This window comes from Elephas maximus, chromosome 6 (assembly GCF_024166365.1).
Source record: "Elephas maximus indicus isolate mEleMax1 chromosome 6, mEleMax1 primary haplotype, whole genome shotgun sequence".
Taxonomy (NCBI): Eukaryota; Metazoa; Chordata; class Mammalia; order Proboscidea; family Elephantidae; genus Elephas; species Elephas maximus.
Window position 1 is genome coordinate 55616896 of NC_064824.1, and position 19020 is coordinate 55635915.

General features: G+C 35.4%; 1 protein-coding gene across 6 annotated transcripts in view; it reads right to left on the minus strand.

Moving 5' to 3' along the window:
* The window catches only part of CCDC148 (coiled-coil domain containing 148), a 263194-nt gene that overhangs the window by 169974 nt on the left and 74200 nt on the right, over window positions 1–19020 (minus strand). For all 6 annotated transcript variants that reach the window (XM_049888810.1, XM_049888808.1, XM_049888812.1 and 3 more), the window contains 4 exons: window positions 18267–18388; window positions 8601–8704; window positions 1810–1892; window positions 1475–1626 (listed from right to left, as the gene is read on the minus strand). In XM_049888810.1, the coding sequence (XP_049744767.1) occupies window positions 1475–1626; window positions 1810–1892; window positions 8601–8704; window positions 18267–18388 (461 nt within the window). The remainder of the gene's footprint in view (window positions 1–1474; window positions 1627–1809; window positions 1893–8600; window positions 8705–18266; window positions 18389–19020) is intronic.

Below are 19020 nucleotides of genomic sequence, written 5' to 3' on the forward strand. Positions count from 1 at the left end.
TGTGGGTGGTCAGGACAGACCTCTTAGAGGACAGGATATTTAAGCTGAGATCTAAATGACAGAAAGTGCCATCAATGGAAAAAAGAAATAGTGCAAAAGCCGTGAGACAAGAACAAACCTGGCATGTGTGAAGAACAAAAAGAAGCCAGCATCAGTATGACTGAGCTCTTGTAGGAACGGGGCTGTCTTGTAGGAAGTGACATTGAAGCCTGTTGGGAGGATTTGAGGGCCAGTAGGAGCCCCTGGGGAACTTTACCAGGAGTGACTTGCTCTGTTCTACATTTCCTTAAAGAATACACTGGGAGGAAGGCTAAGAATGAAAGCAGGGAGATATGAGCCCACTGCAAATTTCCAGGCAAGAAAAGAGGATGCTTGGACAGATTCAAGCATATGTTTAAGATATGGAATAGACATAATTTCCTGTATCTTCTATTCAAATCCACAACATACATGTTTGTTTCTTACCTCAAATCATTTTAATTAGGGCAAAAATGAAATATTACATTCTCAAAAAATAACGGTAGCAATTTCATGGTGCCTGAAAAACTTAAACGTAGAATTACCATAAAAAAAAAAAGTCGCCATCAAGCAAACTCTGACTCAGGTGACCCCATGGGTTTCAGAGTAGAACCGTACTCCATTTTGGTTAGTAGAGCTGAACTGTTTGCGCCACCCAGGGACTCCAGAATCACCATAAGATCCAGTAATTCCATTCCTAGGAATATACCCAAAGGAATTGAAAGCAGGGACTCAAACAGGTATGTGTACAACGATGTTCATTGGAGCTTTATTCATAACAGCCAAAAGATGCAAACAACCCAGTGTCTATCGATAAATGAAAAAATAAACAAAATGTAGCACAGGCAGTTCCTGGATTATGAATGAGTTCTGTTCCTAAGTTTGTCTTTAAGTCAAATTTGTACAAAAGTCTAAAGAGTTAAGTATGGTTCGTATCCAGTGTCAGTTAGTCAAATGTTTGTCTTAGTAGATAGTGTACATTTCTATACATAAAAAACATTAAAGAAACACTTCCAGATACACTAAAACATCTTTTAACATAATAATAATGTTTTGGTGTGCATCGCAAAGTACTGCCCATTTGTTATTACCAACAATTGCATGCACCGCAAATTTTTCATATAACAGGCTTTACAAGGGTTGGTTCATAACTACAAATTGTATGTAAGCTGGATGTTTGTAACCTGGGGACTGCCTGTTCATACAAACAATGAAGTATTATTCAGCCATAAAAAGAAATAAAGTTCTGAGGCCTGCCATCATATGGATGAATCTTCAAGACATTATGCTGAGTGAAAAAAGTCAGCACACAAAAGAACCAATATTGCATGATCCCACTTATATGAGATATCTGGAATAGGCAAATCCATTGAAACCAAAGAAGATTAGTGGTTATTAAGGGCTGAGGAGATGAGGGAATGGAGAGTCAGGAAAAAAATCAAGGTAACATACTAACCTCTTCTAGCACTTTCACTGAGTTAAACTCAGTATGTGGATCTGAATGCTGTAAAATGTGATGCTGTCTGTATTTCAGATCTGCTCTCAACTGCTGAATAGGATCTACCACATTTTTAAGATATGCACACCATCGTTCTGATAACTCTTGTTCTATGGTGAAACAAAATTGAATCAAGGAAACATTATTTTCTTCAAGAACAGGTAGAGTACAGTTTTATTTGGGAAATCCTTTCAAAAGAAACAGCAGTTAATATTAAAAGAACATGAAATAAGTGACCCACTTTCATTCTTCAAAACAAAAATCCCCTTTGAATAAATGGTCAAAAGTCTCACCAAAATCCATAAGGTTGGAAAGACATTCATTTCCAAGGTTCTCTTCATTGAGAAAGGATTTTATTTCCGATTCGACTTTACATCTAAAATGGATGTTAACTCAATTATTATTTTTTTTTACAATCATGAACATATATATGTTTAAAAAAAATGGCAGTTGCATTTCTTAATCTAATTTCAATAAATGTTGTTTATTTATTCAAACTATATACATTTTTTCAATAATATCAGATTGACAGCAATATTCCTCCCACTTTGAAGCTGAGACTATAGAACAACCTGTTTAAGTCAAGCGCAGAATCAACGTAAGAATTTTCTTCTAGTTTATGAGTCCATTAAAACATTAGTTTAAACAATCAAATTGTTTCTTGAAACTATTATGTTGACATCTGGGGTACGAAACAGATATAATTGGAGTTACTCTGGTTGAAGTGGGAGAAGCAGAATTTGAGTTCACTTAGCCTTCTTTTGGAGCCCTGGTGGTGCAGTGGTTAAGAGCTCAGGCTAGTAACCAAAAGGTCAGCAGTTCAGATCCACCTGCTGCTCCTTGGAAACCCTATGGGGCAGCCCTACTCTGTCCTATAGAGTCACTATGAGTCAGAATTGGCTCAACAGTAACTGGTTTTTTTTTTTTTTTTTTTGGTTGAACCTTCTTTTGGTCCTCCAGGGTGGCCACTGAATGGCCTATGGCTCTTTTTTTTTTAGAGCACAATTTGACCTAGGGTTCTAGAGAGCACAATTTGACTGTCTCTACCTTCTTGAATGTTTTAGGGAAGACTTAGAAACAAGACTAAAATTTCCAATGGAATTGGAATGAGCTGTTCTAACCCCACTTAAAGGGCAGAGCAGGCATTCCACCATGGCCTCATTTTTCCCACCTGTCTCCCAGGAGAACAGGTTCACAGCTATTCCTTATCTATTATAAGGGCCACTCAGTGACAAACTGCAATCTCACAGTAATATATATAGACTCTAGATAGAGCTAAGTCCTTTGAACTTTTCCTTTATTTGACATATACTACTTAGACAATTTTGGTAATTTTCTTATCTACTGATAATTAGGACTTTTGGGAAAACACATATGGATTTAGCAATAAACTTTGTGCTAAGACATTCAGTGGGGATGCCCAGATCCATCTAGGAACATTTTAATGCTAATGGTGGGAGATGAGGAAGAAAAGGAGATGGGAGTACATGTATACCACAAGCATCAAGAACTCACAAAACTTTAAGATCACCAGGTCTGATGCTTTCTCCCTCAAGTTAAAATATCTCTAAGTTGAGACAAAGCCCATATTGTGCAGAATTTCCTCTCCCTTATTTCTGCTAAACAAACAAAAAACCCCAAATCAATTGCCATCGATTCGATCTGACTCATGGTGATCCCATGTGTGCAGGATAGAACAGCTCCACAGCGTTTTGAAGTCTGTGACCTTCAGAAGCAGATCACCAGGATTTTCTTCTGAGGTGCCTCTGGTTGAGTTCAAACCACCAACCTTTCAGCAAGCACTTAAATGTTTATGCCACCCAGAGACTCCTACTTCTGCTTATCAGCTGCTTACTATGAGATACTGGTGTTATGAAGGGAGGAGGCCACACAGGAAAGGTACTGTATAAGCAGGTGAAAGGTATAAGCTTACCTAAACCTTTGTCAAAGTTCATTCTTTTGAATTAAGGTATCAAATTTTCTGCTCCCAAGACCCCTGTGGCATAATAAAGCAGACAAAGTTTCTTATGATTCTGATCTGGCTGTTTCTGTGTGCCTACAACCAACCCCAGCTTACTCGCAATGCAGAAGGTTGTTTCCTAGGGCCCTCCTAAGTCTCATGTCAATAACCTAATCTTCCACCTTAAGATCCTGAAAAAAAGAAAAGCAAAATAAACCTAAAGCAAGCAGAAGAAGGGTACAAATAAAGATTAGAGTAGAAATTAATAAAATATAGGATAGAAAAACAATGGAGAAAAATCAATAAACCAAACCTGTTTTTTTTTTAAAGATGAACAAAACTGACAAGTCTTTAGTTAGTTTGACCAAGAAAAAAAGAGAAAAGATTCAAATTACTAGAGCCAGAAATGAAAGAGGGGCTATCACTATCAACCTTACATAAATAAAAAATGTTATAAAAGAATCTAATTAGATAATTTAGATGAAATGGACAAATATCCTAGAAAGACACAAACTACCAAAACTGACTCAAGAAGAAAAAGACAATCTAAATAGACCTATAACAAGTGAAGAAATCAAAGTGGTAATTAAAAAAAAAAAAAATTACCCACAAAGAAAAATCTAGGCCCAGAAGTCTTCACCACTGAATTCTACCAATTATTTAAAAAAGAATGAATATCGATTCTTCAAATTTCTTCCAAAAAACAGAAGAGGAAGAACACTTCCCAGTTCATTTTATGAGGCCACTATTACTCTGATACCAATGTCAGACAAAGACATCACAAGAAAAAACTACAGACTAATATCACTTAGGAATATGAATGCAAAAGTCCTCAACAAAATACTAGCAAACCAAATCCAGCAACATATAAAACGAATTATATGCCATGACCAAATGGGATTTATCAGGGTTGCAAGATTGGTTTAACATACAAAAATCAATTAATGTAATATATATCATCAATAAAAAAAAGAAACAAAAATCACATGATATCTCAGTAGACACAGAAAAAGCATTTGACAAAATCCAACAGCTTTCATGGTTTTTTTTTTTTTTTTCATGGTAGAAACGTTCAACAAACTAGGGACCAAATGGAACTTCCCTGACCTGGTAAATGCCATCTACGAAAAACCCACAGCTAACATCTACTTAATTGTGAAAGACTGGATGCTTTCCCCCTAAGGTCAGGAGCAAGAAAAAGATATCTGTTCTTACCACTCCTGTTTAACATTGTGCTAGAGGTTCTCATTAGAGCAATTAGGCAAAAAAAAAAAGAAAAGGCATCCAGATTGAAAGTGAAGAAGTAAAACTATCTCTATTTTCAGGTGATAGGATCTTGCACATCTACAAGTGAAACATGGTTGCAGCAGACAGATGGAGTCAGAAGCCATTTAAGCACACAATAATCAAAGGGATGAGGATCATGAAAGGCAGAGCAAGAGACTATGTTCAAACTCCATAAGTGAAACTTACAGCCTGGAGATTTGTAAAAAAAAATTAGGGCACTGGGGTAGGCTAAAGCAGAAGCTTGATCCCTCCAACAAGAAGGAACTCAGTAGCCCAAATGGCTTGGTACCTTAGACTCAGCTACTTGATCTACTCCTCAACCTTGAAAGAGTCTGTCCCACATGAGCTTATCACCAAGGCCTGAGAAGGAAATTTTAAAACCAGTGGCTAAAGGACTGAACTCAGGAGCAGGACACAGAGCAAGTTCTATGAGTCATACGGTATTAATACTGGTCTCAATTAGATCTTTAAATATATATTCCCAAAGATTTAATTGGTAAAATCCCATGAGATCTTCTATTTAAAGGTGATACTTTTAAAATAGTGCCTTGAAACTGAAAATGTGAACAAGAAAGTAAATACATTTTTATAAAAAACTTTTTGAAGGAATTACAGTAAAAAATAAGGCTTATAAATAACTCCCCAAAAGTTATTATTCAAAAATTCTTATTAAAATGAAATTTTTAAAAATTGTGCTTTAGGTGAAAGTTTACAGAGCAAATTAGCTTGTCATTAAACACTTAATATGAAAATCATTTTGTGACATTGGTTGCCAACCCCGAGATATGTCAGCACTCTCTCCTTCTCCACCCTGGGTTCCCTATTTCCATTTGTCCAGTTTTCCCATCCCTTCTTGTCTTCTCATCTTTGTTTTTGGGCTGGTGTGCCCATTATTCTCATACACATGATTGGACTACAAAGCACTTCCTCACATGTGTTATTATTGGCCCTTAAGACCTGTCTAATCTTTGGCTGAAGGGCGAACCTCAGGAGCAGGTTCAGTACTGAGTTAAAAGGGTATCTGGAGACCATACTCTCAGGGTTTCTCCAGTCTCTGTCAGACCAGCAAGCCTGGTCCATTTTGTGTGTGTGTGTGAATTTGAATTTTATTCTACATTTTTCTCCCTTAAAATAAAATTAATTCTTCACCACATGGCCAATATAAATAATGTCCTCCTTAGTTTCTTAACCAGTCATTATTAAACAGGGGAGTAAGAGTCCCTGGGAAAGTATGTCAGAATTTTTAAGGGTTGTAGTTTAAGAAAGCATATTAAGTATTGCAATATAATTTTATACTTAAAAATCTGAAGAGTGCCCAGATTTATCAGTACAGATTTTAAATAATTAAAGTTTGGTAAAATCTTTTTTGCTACTAATGCTAGACCAATTAGATATCAGGTGAAAGAAGGGAACCTCATGAGAAAAAGAAAAAGTTGCTTAAGGACAAATGCTCCAATTCCAGCTTCACATAAACTAGCTTTTTGATCTTCTGTAAATGGCTTACATCCTCTGAAACTCAAAATTCTCATCTGTAAAATGGGGACAACAATGATACCTACTCTGTAGGGTTGTTGTAAGGACTAAATGAGAGAAAGAATGTAAAGCATTTGGCACAGTACTTGACACAAACTAAGTAACCAAAAAAAGCTAGATGTCACCGTAGGGACTTTTAGGCCTGAGAGTCTCAAATGGGTAGCGAGGAGAGCAGATTGGATTCCCAAGTAAGGCATTAAAAGAGGTATACATTTTTAAATATTGAGAGACATCACTAGTACCTTAGACCATTTTTAATTTTTTATAGTACCTAAATTCTCCACAAATCTAGCCATTTCTCTAAACTTCCTCTTATAACTATGGTGTTTACCTCTACTGAACACATTGAAATTAGCCTACATTCCAGAGTAACACAGAAAAGTATCTTGAAATTCTTCTTTTTGCCTAATAGACAACCCTTACAAACTTCAAGACAGCTTAGCCTACATTCTAGAGTAGCACAGAAACCAAACCAAACCCACTGCCGTCAAGTAGATTCCAACTCATAGCGACCCTAAAGGAGAGAGTAGAACTGCCACACAGGGTTTCCAAGCAGCAGCTGGTGGATTTGAACTGCCAACCTTTTGGTTAGCAGCAGTAGCTCTTAACCACTGTGCCACCCAAAACCCAAACCCAGTGCTGTTGAGTCAATTCTGACTCATAGCGACCCTATTGGACAGAGTAGAACTGCCCTATAGAGTTTCCAAGGACCGCCTGGCTGATTCGAACTGCCGGCCCATTGGTTAGCAGCCCTAGCAATTAACCACTACGCCACCAGGGTTTCCACTGTGCCACCAGGGCTCCCAGTATAGAAGAGTATCTTGAAATTCTTCTTTTTATCCAGTAGTCAACCCAAAAATTTCAAGACATCAAGGTTACTATCACCTGAATGTTCCTCATTTCCATCACCTTTGTGTCATTTTGCAGAGCCCTCATGGCATAGTGGTTAAGGCTTGGCTACTAACCAAAAGGTCAGCAGTCTGAATCCACCAACTGCTCCTTGGAAAGCCCATGCGGCAGTTCTACTCTGTCCTATAGGGTCTGTATGAGTCAGAATCAATATGTTGACAATGGGTTTTGTTTTTTTTTGCGGGGGGAGGGGGTGGGAGGGTTTGTGTCATTCCATGCTGGCCAAAAGAATTATTCTTTATACTGGTATATGTACGTCTCTTCTATCTAGCTCAAGAACAAGGGAACACACACATTGAGAGGGGTGTGGAATAGGCAAGATAAAAATTCTTCCCCAGTGTCTTCATTTACATTTGTGTTTGCATCAGTGAACACCATAATTAAGGTTTCCAAGTGACTTTCCCTGTTTCAAGGTTTGCAATTTTTCAAGTAATTTTTCCTGTGGGTTCAAACTTTCCATCCACAAAAGGTGCCTTTTTGAGGGATAAGATAGGTCTGATTTAATTGTTTTTATAAGAGAAGTATAGTGAAGAAGTCTATATAATTTTGTTTTCCCATGGTTTAAGTTAAATGATGATATAAAACTATTTCCAATTCTCAGCCTTCTATTTCACATTTAGGAATCACTTGCCAGAGTAATAAACTCCTATCAACATGATATGCACCTAAGTCAAAAATAAAGTCAATGGCATATAAAGTATATTCTTAAAAGAATACCTTTTTAAAAACATGCTTTATAAATATCCCATTATTAAATGTGGGGAAATACAACTTATTTCTATTTTTGCCTTGATCTGTGAAAATAAATTTATTTTCCAAAGATTACAACTAAGATCACATGTGGAATCATTATTTTGTTTCAATTCATTTTGAAGAGACTATTGGAAACAATAACAAAAGTCAAAAATCCAAACTGAATAGTCATGATGCAGCTATATCCAGAAACCACTAGACGACTTAAACTCCTTAGTTCATTTAGTCATTTAAGGCATTTACCTATCTCCTTCCTAGCGCTACATCTTACAGTGTAAAGATGAATAAAATGGAATGCTTGCCCTCAAGGAGTTTACCACTCTATAACGAAGACAAACACGTAAATAAAATATTATAATCCCATGTGCTAAGTATAATATAAATAATTATAATAATGAATGGGAGTGCAGAAAAGGAAGTGATTAGCAGAAATAGAAAATTATCTTTTTTTCCTAAGAAAGGCAAAATCCACTGGATTCTAAATTAAACTGGTGAAATGAGTTTGATTCACATTCAAGCTGTAACTTTAAATTTTGATTGCACTGGTTTAATTAACATTGAAAATTATAGAACATTTGATTAGAGAAGTACAATTTTTAGTAATTCTGACGTTTTCTTAGTGAGACTTTCCCCAAGTCTTACCTGAGTTCATTTAGTCTTTGGTGTTCTTGCCACCACACTTGCTTGTGTTGTTTTATTAGTGTTTGCTCTTTAGACTTCTTTGAAGTCTGTACTGTTTTTCTGATCTAGATTTAGAGAAACAGAACAGGAACACCTTCAATATTTTAAAACGTGTTTTTCCCAAAATAAATCTTTAATCTGCATTTTCTAAATGGAATACTTTCTCATTTTCAATCCTTACTAATGCATCTTTTAACACAAAACTCACCTAAACTAAGCATTATGTTAAACAAAAAAGCAGAGAGTAGTTTGAAATACTGACCAATTTAAGAACTGCTTTTAAAGCATTCATGAGAAGAAAGATGAATTCTATTTTCCATAATACAATAAATAACACCTTAATTCATATAGCCCCAGAAAATTTTTCAAGAGCTTTCTATACATATTCTCTACTTTTTGACATATCTTTCCATGAGGAATGATAGGCGTCATTATTCCCATTTTGCAGATGAGGACACTCAAGAGAAGTTAAGAAGAGCTGGTCAGCCTCATAAAGCCGGCTAAGGTAAACATCAGAATCACAATTAAAACCTTGCATATCTGATTCAAGTGCTCTTTCTACCACCCCATGGAGATTTTTATCCCATCTCCAGTATGAGAGGGTAAAACGTCCCTGGGTAAGTTGATTAGAAGGCCTGGCTTTAGTCCCAGCTTCAGCACTTACTAGAATTGTGACCGTGAATACACAGTTTTAATCTTTTGAGTCTATGTCTTTGTAAATAAAATAAGAAAAAGTATATAGGCAAATATTTATTTGAAAGTGCTTAACAACAGAGAAATAATGAAAAGCCATATAGCGCTAAAACCCAAATTTTCAACCAAATTTAATTTTCCCCCAAATTTTATGACTTTTTAAAATATATTAGTGCTTTTGGGTTTCTGGTGACAAGCTGTATGGCCTGGACCTGTCTGCCTTCAGATCCACTCCTTGCCATTTCCCTGATCTGCTGCACATTCACAGAGCAGGCTGTGTTTCTCAGGTGCCCCTATCAGCTGGCTTTCAGCTGGGTTCAGCCAACATAAGACACTGGTGTTGGGGCCAGAGAGGGAAGGAAGAAGACACCACAGGGTTACTTCCCTGCCATCTCTGACTTTAGAAGGGTCTCCAGGGGCATCTGCCTTTTCTCCATTGTTCCAGCTTTCTCTTGGCAGTTCCACTATAGTTGCAACTATCTCTGGGTAGTTTCAGCCCGTGGAATCTGGGATAGGACTGCTTTTGCCCTGTGTCCTGGCCCGGACGGCAGTGGCTTCCTGCTGCTGTTACCCCTCTGTATTGTTTCACCGACCTCTGTTTAGCTGCTCAGCAATTCTATCATCATTTTCTGGCATTAAAGACCCCTGGTGGCACAGTGGTTAAAGCACTTGGCTACCAACCAAGACATCAGCGGTTTGAACTCACCAGCTTCTCTGCAGGAGAACGATGTGGCAGTTTGCTTCCACAAAGATTTACAGCCTTGGAAACCCTATGGGGCAGTTCTACTTTGTCCTATAGGGTGGTGATGAGCCGGAATCGACTCTATGGGAGTGGGTTTTCTACTGTAAATACTCAAGTGATACCTGTTTCAGGTTAGACTCTGCCCGATAGTCATGGAACTCGTGTGTTCCATATTAGTATTTTTAAACATCTACAAAAGTGCTACTCTCAAATCAGAAACTAGACGAAATACACATACAAATATTTTCTCTGCTACTGGAATACTTAGTACCCTAACAGTTTTAACAGATCGATACTGAGATATAAAATCTTCAGAAGAGCAGTTCTAAAAAGGAATCTTTATAATGCATGCTATTTTGGGCTGTCATTCGTTGATTACTGTAACCTTGAGTTTATCTTTCTGTTGCTGTACTTACTGATTCAAAATTAGGGGTATAAGAAAACAAAGTAATCCAAAGATCACCTAAAAAAAATACAAAGTCGAATCTTTTCATCAGAAGGTTTCAAGTGTCAAAATTATAAGATTTAGGAGGAAAGTACACTTATATAAGTATAGGCCATTGCAGAAAAACATTCACAGTCTCCACATTACCTATAGGAAAAAAAAGTACACAGTATTCCTAAAATCTGACTATCTGATGTTTGCTTTAACTCATTCTATTTGCCACCTATAGTCCCTAAAGTTTGTTGCAACGAACACAACTTTTAAAATTAGATTTCTTTGACATATTTGGTCCATGTTGTACACAGAGAAATTAAAACACATTGTAGGAAGATATGGACGCATTTTTATAGTTTAAAAAAAAAAATCAATGATGCTGCCTTTGGGCCCAGAGAAAGGCCAATTAGGTAGACTATAAAAGTCAAAATAAAGATACTATTTTTCACTAGACACTTCCAATATTTTTCAGAACATCTTGATTTTTGTAAATTTACTCATTGATTCTACTTCTATCCTTAGGCCCAAAATGAAGAAAAACAGTCTTATAAGGAACAACAACAACAAAAAAGATTTAAAATTGTATCTTTATCAACAGAGAGGTTTCTAGGTGATTCCAATTCCTTATACTAGGCAATACGCCATATGAAACCAATAAACATAATTAAAAAATTTAAGGACGATGATGATTTATACAGAATACTGATGAATTAAAAATCCTTTAGAAAAATCATTAAAATACTAAATCCATAGGAGAATCAGAAACAAAAGTTTTCCTATATGTGGTTTATTGTGACAGTCCAAGACAATGAAACCCCAACAAGGCATCTAGATTTAGCATGAATGCCCTTTTGGGCCAGAAGACTCAGCTATCTTTACATATAAACTTCAATGACTAGTGGGCAATTTGTGTTGGTTAGATGTGTGTACATATTTGTCAAAATTCATTGAACTGTATAGTTAAGATTTATGCATTTTGCTGTATGTGAATTATATCTCAGTACTGTTAACATTTAAAAAAATAAAAAAGGAAAGAAAACAACTACTCTGAGATGCAATTTCTCATCTGTCAGGTTGGAAAAAGCTCAAATGTTTAACAAAACACCCTTTGTGTAGCTATGGGGAAACATAGACCATCTCTCTTATTCCTTGTGGGAATAGCAAATGATACTACCTCTGTGGAAGGGAATTTGGAGATGTATAGCAAAATTTCATATGGATTTACTCTTTAACCTAGTATTCCTATTTTTAGAAATCTATCTGAAAACTGTATTGGCAAAAGTATAAAAAGATGTATGCACAACCTATTCTCGCCACACTATTTGTATTAACAAAATAGCAGAGCAGGAAAATTACAGCAATAAAGAGTTCTTGCCAAAATAATTTGAATCTGAATCTGATCAAAACTTGAGATATAACTACCAATTTACTGAACATACAAGAGATGGAGAAACACAATAAATGACACTACCAGGATGCAATTACCAAAATCCAGACCGTAAGAACTTACATAGGAAAAATAATGCAATTTCTTCAAAAAATAAATTGCAAGATATACAAAAAGATGGAGGAGAAAATCCAGAAAATAAAAACCAATAGCAATATATGGATCTTATTTACATACTGATTGAATAAATGTTAAAAAATTTTTGAGACAATCAGAGGAAGTTAACACTGACTGGATATTAGAAATTACTAATAAATTATTAACATTTTAAGGCATAGTAATAGTACTGCAGGATTTTTTTTAAAGCTCTAATCTTTTAGAGACTCATGCAGAAATATTTATGGGTGAAATGATATCTGAGATTTGCTTTAAAACAATGTGGCAGGAGAAGGTTTGTGGGTGGAAGTTTAAAGGAAACAATGTCCAAGAGTTAATAATTGTTAAAGTTGGATGGTGTTATATGGAAATTTATTATACTCTCTATTTGCGCATATGCTTACAATTTTCCACAAGGCAAAGTTAAAAAAAATTACTTGATGGATACTTGAGTTGAACAAAAAGGAATATTTATTCTTGCTACTCAAAGAAATTCAAATAAAAATAATTATAAAGATCTCTTTTAGACTCAATTAATTAGAAACTTACAAGTAATGCTCCAAAATTTGGTCTCAGTTTTCAGCCCAAATCGACTATTTAGCTTCAGATTCAATCTCAGCCTTTGAAAGACTGAACTGCTGAATGTCCACATCAGAATTATATGTGCCACAGTAGTTACATAGGTGGCCGTCGCATCTAATCAGTGTAACAGTATCAGTAATACAAATAAGGCTAGTCTTTGGAGCTTATTGTTGATTTTTGTTAGTTAATAATTATTGGTAATTTCTTTTCCAATATGGGTAATTATTCTAGATGTAACTAGAATAAAAAAATCTCCCTATGTGCTTTAAATGTTAAAACTCTATCATTCAGTTTAAGTATGTGTATATTTAATATTACATGTGATTTAATATTAATGATGATTGTTAAAGCTGTTAATGTCATGTGCAAAAAATGAGTAATTTTAAATACAGAAATAGACAGATAATTAGTACAAATATTAAGAGAGAATGTGTTAGCTATGTAACACAGGAAGACTTTTTGAGCCAACACATATTTTATAAAAAATTTAAATAACGTGAGGCAGAATAACGGATGATATAACCAGAATTCTAATGAGTATGGACCACTTGGTATATTTAGCATTCATAAGACAAAGCATAATAAACTTTAAGAATTATATTTAATTTCCAGTTGTTTAATTCCATTTAAGCCATTAGTCTTTCAAGAAAAAGCTCTTTTTGGGAAATGTTCACATCTTACAAGAATAAATTAAAAGCAAAATGTCAACTTGCCCCCTCTAAATTAAATGAGAAGGGAAGCTTCCAAAAATCATGTACAACAACATTCCCAATTCATTTTCCTTAATCCAGATGTAATAAGAAAATGAAAACAGTATGAAGAAAAGAAGAAAGAGAGGATGATGAGGTATCCAGAACACACTTTATTCACACTAACCTAAATTGAAAACAATAGGCCTTATAAAAATGTTTTAAAGGGGCAATTTCTTATAGTTATAAACCTATGCAGGCTAAATATGGAAGCAAAAAGCTTGTCAAAATGATTGCTGTAGACTGCCATCCATTCCCAGTGGTTGAAGACAAAGGATTTTTTGAGACTTGCCTAGCTATGAATCCCAAATACAAAATTATTTCTAGAAACTAAAAGCTTTTTCCTAATTATATTCTAAAAAAAAAAAAAAAAAATTTTTTTTTTTTTTTTTTATGGACAAAGAGGTTAGTGATGTCATTTAAAATGCCTGTTGAAAGTGAACATTTGTTTAACTTTGCAAATGTATAATATAGTCACCGGAAAAGCAATCTAGAGGCTGAGAGTGCTGAGAAATCACTGTCCTTGCACTTAATGTCAAACTTAAAATATACACTTATTAAAATTTTAAATATGTTTATTCATTGACAGAAATTGTATCATCAAAGAAGAATAGACTTTAACCAAATATTGATTTCAACATTCCACCATTCCACTTTGAGCTAAAATGTCTTTTTGGTGCATCTAGGCTGGACGGATGGGTAGGTGGGTAGGTAGGTAACATAGGAATGTGTGTGCATGTGTAAATGTAAACGTGTATATATTCCAATACTGGTAAGGGTGTAGAGAAAATGGTACTTATGTGTTTGTGGTGGCTTCTTATATAGGAATAATACTTTGGGAAAGAAATTTGGTAATAGGTCTCAAAAACATGCTTTTTGGCCCAGACTTCTCAATCATGGAATTTATCCCATAGGGGTAGGAGATTCAAAACCATGAAAGATCACTATGCATGAAGGTATTTACTATATAATGATTTTAAATATCATAAAAATTAGATACAATCTAAATACTCCAAAATTGGCATATGATAATATATGTATCTTTTTCTATTTGGAGTACTCAATATCACTTACGTTTTTGCTTAGTTAATTCTTATTGGCCTTGAAATCCCAATTGTAATGTCACTTCCACAGAAAAGCCTTCCCCAACTGCCCAATCAGAATAAAGCCTTCTTATTATATACTATCAGACAGCATGTTCTTCATTGCAGCTCATACTTAATATAATCTTATTGTAAGCTTATTTGATAAACATCTACTCCCCCCAGTAAACAGTACATTCCATAATGGTAGGTACTATATTTTGCTTACCATTGTATCTTTGGGGCACACAATACACACATAATAAAAATTTATTGACTGAATTAATTAAATAGTATATTATAAAGATTATGTGATAAAATGTTAGGGGGAAGTATACAGGATTTCATATGTTTATCATGGAAGAAAATAAGTTTGTTTATGTTATGTATATATACATGTATGTTGTTGTTAGGTGCCATCGAGTCCATTCTGACTCACAGTGACCCCATGTACCACAGAATGAAACACTGCCCGGTCAAATGGATCCTCACAATCATTGTTATGCTTGAGCCCATTGTTGCAGCCACTGTGTCAATCCATTTTATTAAGGATCTTCATTTTTTGTTGATCCTCTACTTTACCAAACATGATGTCCTTCTCCAGGGACTGGTCCTTCCTAATAACATGTCTAAAGTACATGAGATGAAGTTTCACTATCCTTGCTTCTAAGGAGCATTCTGGGTACTTCTTCTAAAACAGATTTGTTTGTTCTTCTGGCAGTCCATGGTATATTCAATATTATTTGCCAACACCATAATCAAATGCATCAATTCTTCTTCAGTCTTCCTTATTCATTGTCCAGCTTTCACATGCATATGAGATTACTGAAAATACCATGGCTTAGTTCAGGCACACCTTAGTCCTCAAAGTGACATCTTTGCTTTTGAATACTTTAAAGTGGTCTTCATATCTACCACAGCCTCCACCAGACTGAGTCCAGTACAGCCAGATGATGCCTGGCTACCACCACTGACTATTCTAACAGGAATCACAATAGAGGGCCCCAGACAGAGCTGGAGAAAAATGGATAACAAAACTCTAACTCACAAAAAGGAGACCAGACTTACTGGCCTGACAGAGACCAGAGAAACCCCTAGAGTATGGCCTCTGGACACCCTTTTACCTCAGTAATGAAGTCACTTCCGACTTTCACCCTTCAGCCAAAGATTATACGGGCCCATGAAACAAAAGGAGACTAAAGGGGGCACACTGGCCCAAGGGCAAGGAGTAGAAATCAGGAGGGGACAGGAAAGCTGGTAATAGAGAACCCAAGGTCGAGAAGGGAGAGTTGTGGGGTTGTTAACCAATGTTATAAAATAAGATGTGTACTGTTTAATGAGAAACTAGTTTATTCTGTAAACCTTCATCTAAAGTACAATTAAAAAAAAAAAAAGATTTACAGCCATGAAAACCTTATAGGCTTGCTTATGAAAAAAAAAAAAAAGGTCTTTTGCAGCAGATTTGTCCAATGAAATGAGTCTTTTGATTTCTTGACTGCTGTTTGCAGGGGCATTTATTGTGGATCCAAGTGAAATGAAATCCTTGAAAGCATCAATCTTTCCTCCATCTATCATGATGTTAATTATTGGTCTAGTTGTAAGGATTTTTGTTTTCTCTGTGTTGAGGTATAATCCATACTGAAGGCTGTAGTCTTGTATCTTCATCAGTAAGTGCTTCAAATCCTCTTCACTTTCAGCAAGGAAGGTTGTGTCATCTCCATAACGCAGGTTGTTAATGAGTTTTCCTCCAATCCTGATGCTGGGTTCTTCTTTATATAATCCAGCTTCTCAGATTATTTGCTCAGCATACAGATTGAATAAGTGTGGTGGAAGGATATGACCCTGATACACATCTTTCCTGACTTTAAACCCCACAGCATCCCCTTGTTCTGTTTGAAGGACTGCCTCTTGGTCTATGTATAGGTTCCTCATGAGCACAATTAAGTGTTCTGGAATTCCCATTCTTTACAATATTACCCATAATGTGTTATGATCCACACAGTCGAATGCCTTTGCATTGTCAAAACACAGGTAAACATCTTTCTGGTATTTTCTGCTTTCAGTAAGGATCTATCTGACATCAGCAATGATATCCCTCATTCCACATTCTCTTCTGAATCCAGCTTGAATTTCTGACAGTTCCCTGTTGATATACTGCCATAAGCACTTTTGAATTATCTTCTGCAAAATTTTACTTGTGTATGATATTGATGATATTGTTTGATAATTTCCACATTCTGTTGGAGCATCATTCTTTGGAATGGGCACAAATATGGATCCCTTTCAGTCAGTTGGCCAGGTATGTGTATATTTGACATATACACAAAAGGTCAGATACAAGTCAGAAATATGAAAACAGTTTTATTAGGATGGTAGTGATGTAAGTGATTTTTTCCATAAAATTTCTTTGAATGTCCTCATAGCATTAAATTATTTTAAAGTTATATTTGAACCAAACAAGTAATGCCCTAGTTTTTAAGTAGTCTCCTTAGTTTGAGAAAATAGTATTCATGGATACCTGGTAATTTATCCAGAATAAGGTAGCAAATGTGCTTTGAAATCATGTTTCCTTGAAAAAAAAAAAAAAAGTATTAAACATAAAAAGCCACACAAACTAATGTAACATGAAAATTTTAAATAGAAATGAAAGCTACAAATTAAATCATATGTGGCTTTATTAAACCAGTTTTTTAATGCAAGCAAGCAAAGAAAATGCTGTTTATAATGAACTCTATTACCTGCACCTCTTCAAAGTGTTTAAAAAGCAAAGATATCACTTTGAGGACTAAGGTGCACCTGACCCAAGCCACCATATTCTCAATTGCCTCACATGCCTGCAAAAGCTGGACAATGAATAAGGAAGACCAAAGAATTGATGCGTTTGAATTACGGTGTTGGAGAAGAATATTCAACATATCATGGACTGTCAGAAGAACGAACAAGTTTGTTTTGGAAGAAATACAGCTAGCGTGCTCCTTGAAAGTGAGGATGGCAAGACTTCATCTCATATACTTTGGACATATTATCAGGAAGGACCAGTCCCTGGAGAAGGACATCATGCTTAGTGAAGGTCAGCAAAAAAGAGGAAGACCCTCAACTAGATACATTGACACAGTGGCTGCAACAATGGGTTCAAGAAAAACAACGATTGTGAGGATGGCGCAGGATCAGGCAGTGTCTCGTTTTGTTGTACACGGGGTCACTATGAGTTGGAACCAATGTGACAGCACCTAACATTATTTGCACAAGAGGGAAACACACTGCATGAATAATTCTAAGCCATACACACTTCTAAAATACTGTGCACAATCACTTCACATAAACCCCTTTCATGTATCATCCAGGTTCACCTTCTCTAGGCTCAGGACACGTTTGGGCAAAAAAGGACATTCTGGAGAACGGATGCTTCTGAAGGCATATCTGTATGTTATTAGAAGTGCTGATCCATGGCTGGCACTTAGTAACAATTTTTAGTTTTCAGATTAAGTTTGAAATTGTTGAAAGCCAATGAAATGTCTGTCTTTCCAAAAACGAAGTTGAATTTAGACCTCATAGCGTTGTTATGAACAATGAATGAGTAATGCACGTAAAGTATATAGCACAGTGTCTGGCAGCTTTCAATAAGTGTTAGCTGCTGTTCTCTGTTATTAATCACTGGAAGATTCTAAAAGCTATTTAGAATGCAAATATTTCCACATTTCCAGTACAAATGTGATTATAAAAACAAAACCCGCTGCCATAGAGTCATTTCCTAGCAATTCAATTTTCCAAAAGTAGAAAAAAACACATCTTCTTACCTTTAGTTGTATAGAAGCCGAAGCTGATTTTTTTGCTTCAGTTAATGAGTGTAATTGTTGATAGTCTACTGGTTTATACTTGGTCCTTCTTATTCCATTTTTCATATAGAATACCAGATTATCTATTTTTCATGAAAAACAGAAAAATGACAAAAGAAATTATATCATGTTATTGTCAAATATAGTTATGGCAACATGTTGACCCCAGATCTTATTTTTAAATATTTTAAAACAAATATAAGAAATAGTACGTTATAGCATTCATAACATAACCTCTATCTCTAGAAACTCTTAAAATATGACATTACTACTATATTCTTTGTACAAAATTACTGCTAAAAGGGCATAGAGATACCTTCATTTAAATCAGTATATTGACAATTTTAGAAAATTATAATGCCAAGATACAAAGTATGCCTGCTGTTAAGCCATTCTTTTTATATAAAATTTATTAGATATCAATCATAAATATTTAAGTATTACATTATTAGGAATCAAATTAAGTAAATAGATTTTTTATTATGCTAAAAGTATATGTAACAAAATTCCCCAATTCAACAATTTTTACATGTACAATTCAGTGACATTGATTACACTCATCATGTTGTGCAACCATTACCACTACCTTTTTTCAAATTATTCCACCACCATTAACAGAATTTCAGTGCCCTCTAAACAATGACTCATCATTCCGCCTCCCTTCCACCCTTGGAACCACTAATAAACTTTGGTCTTTATATATTAAGGGGCCCTG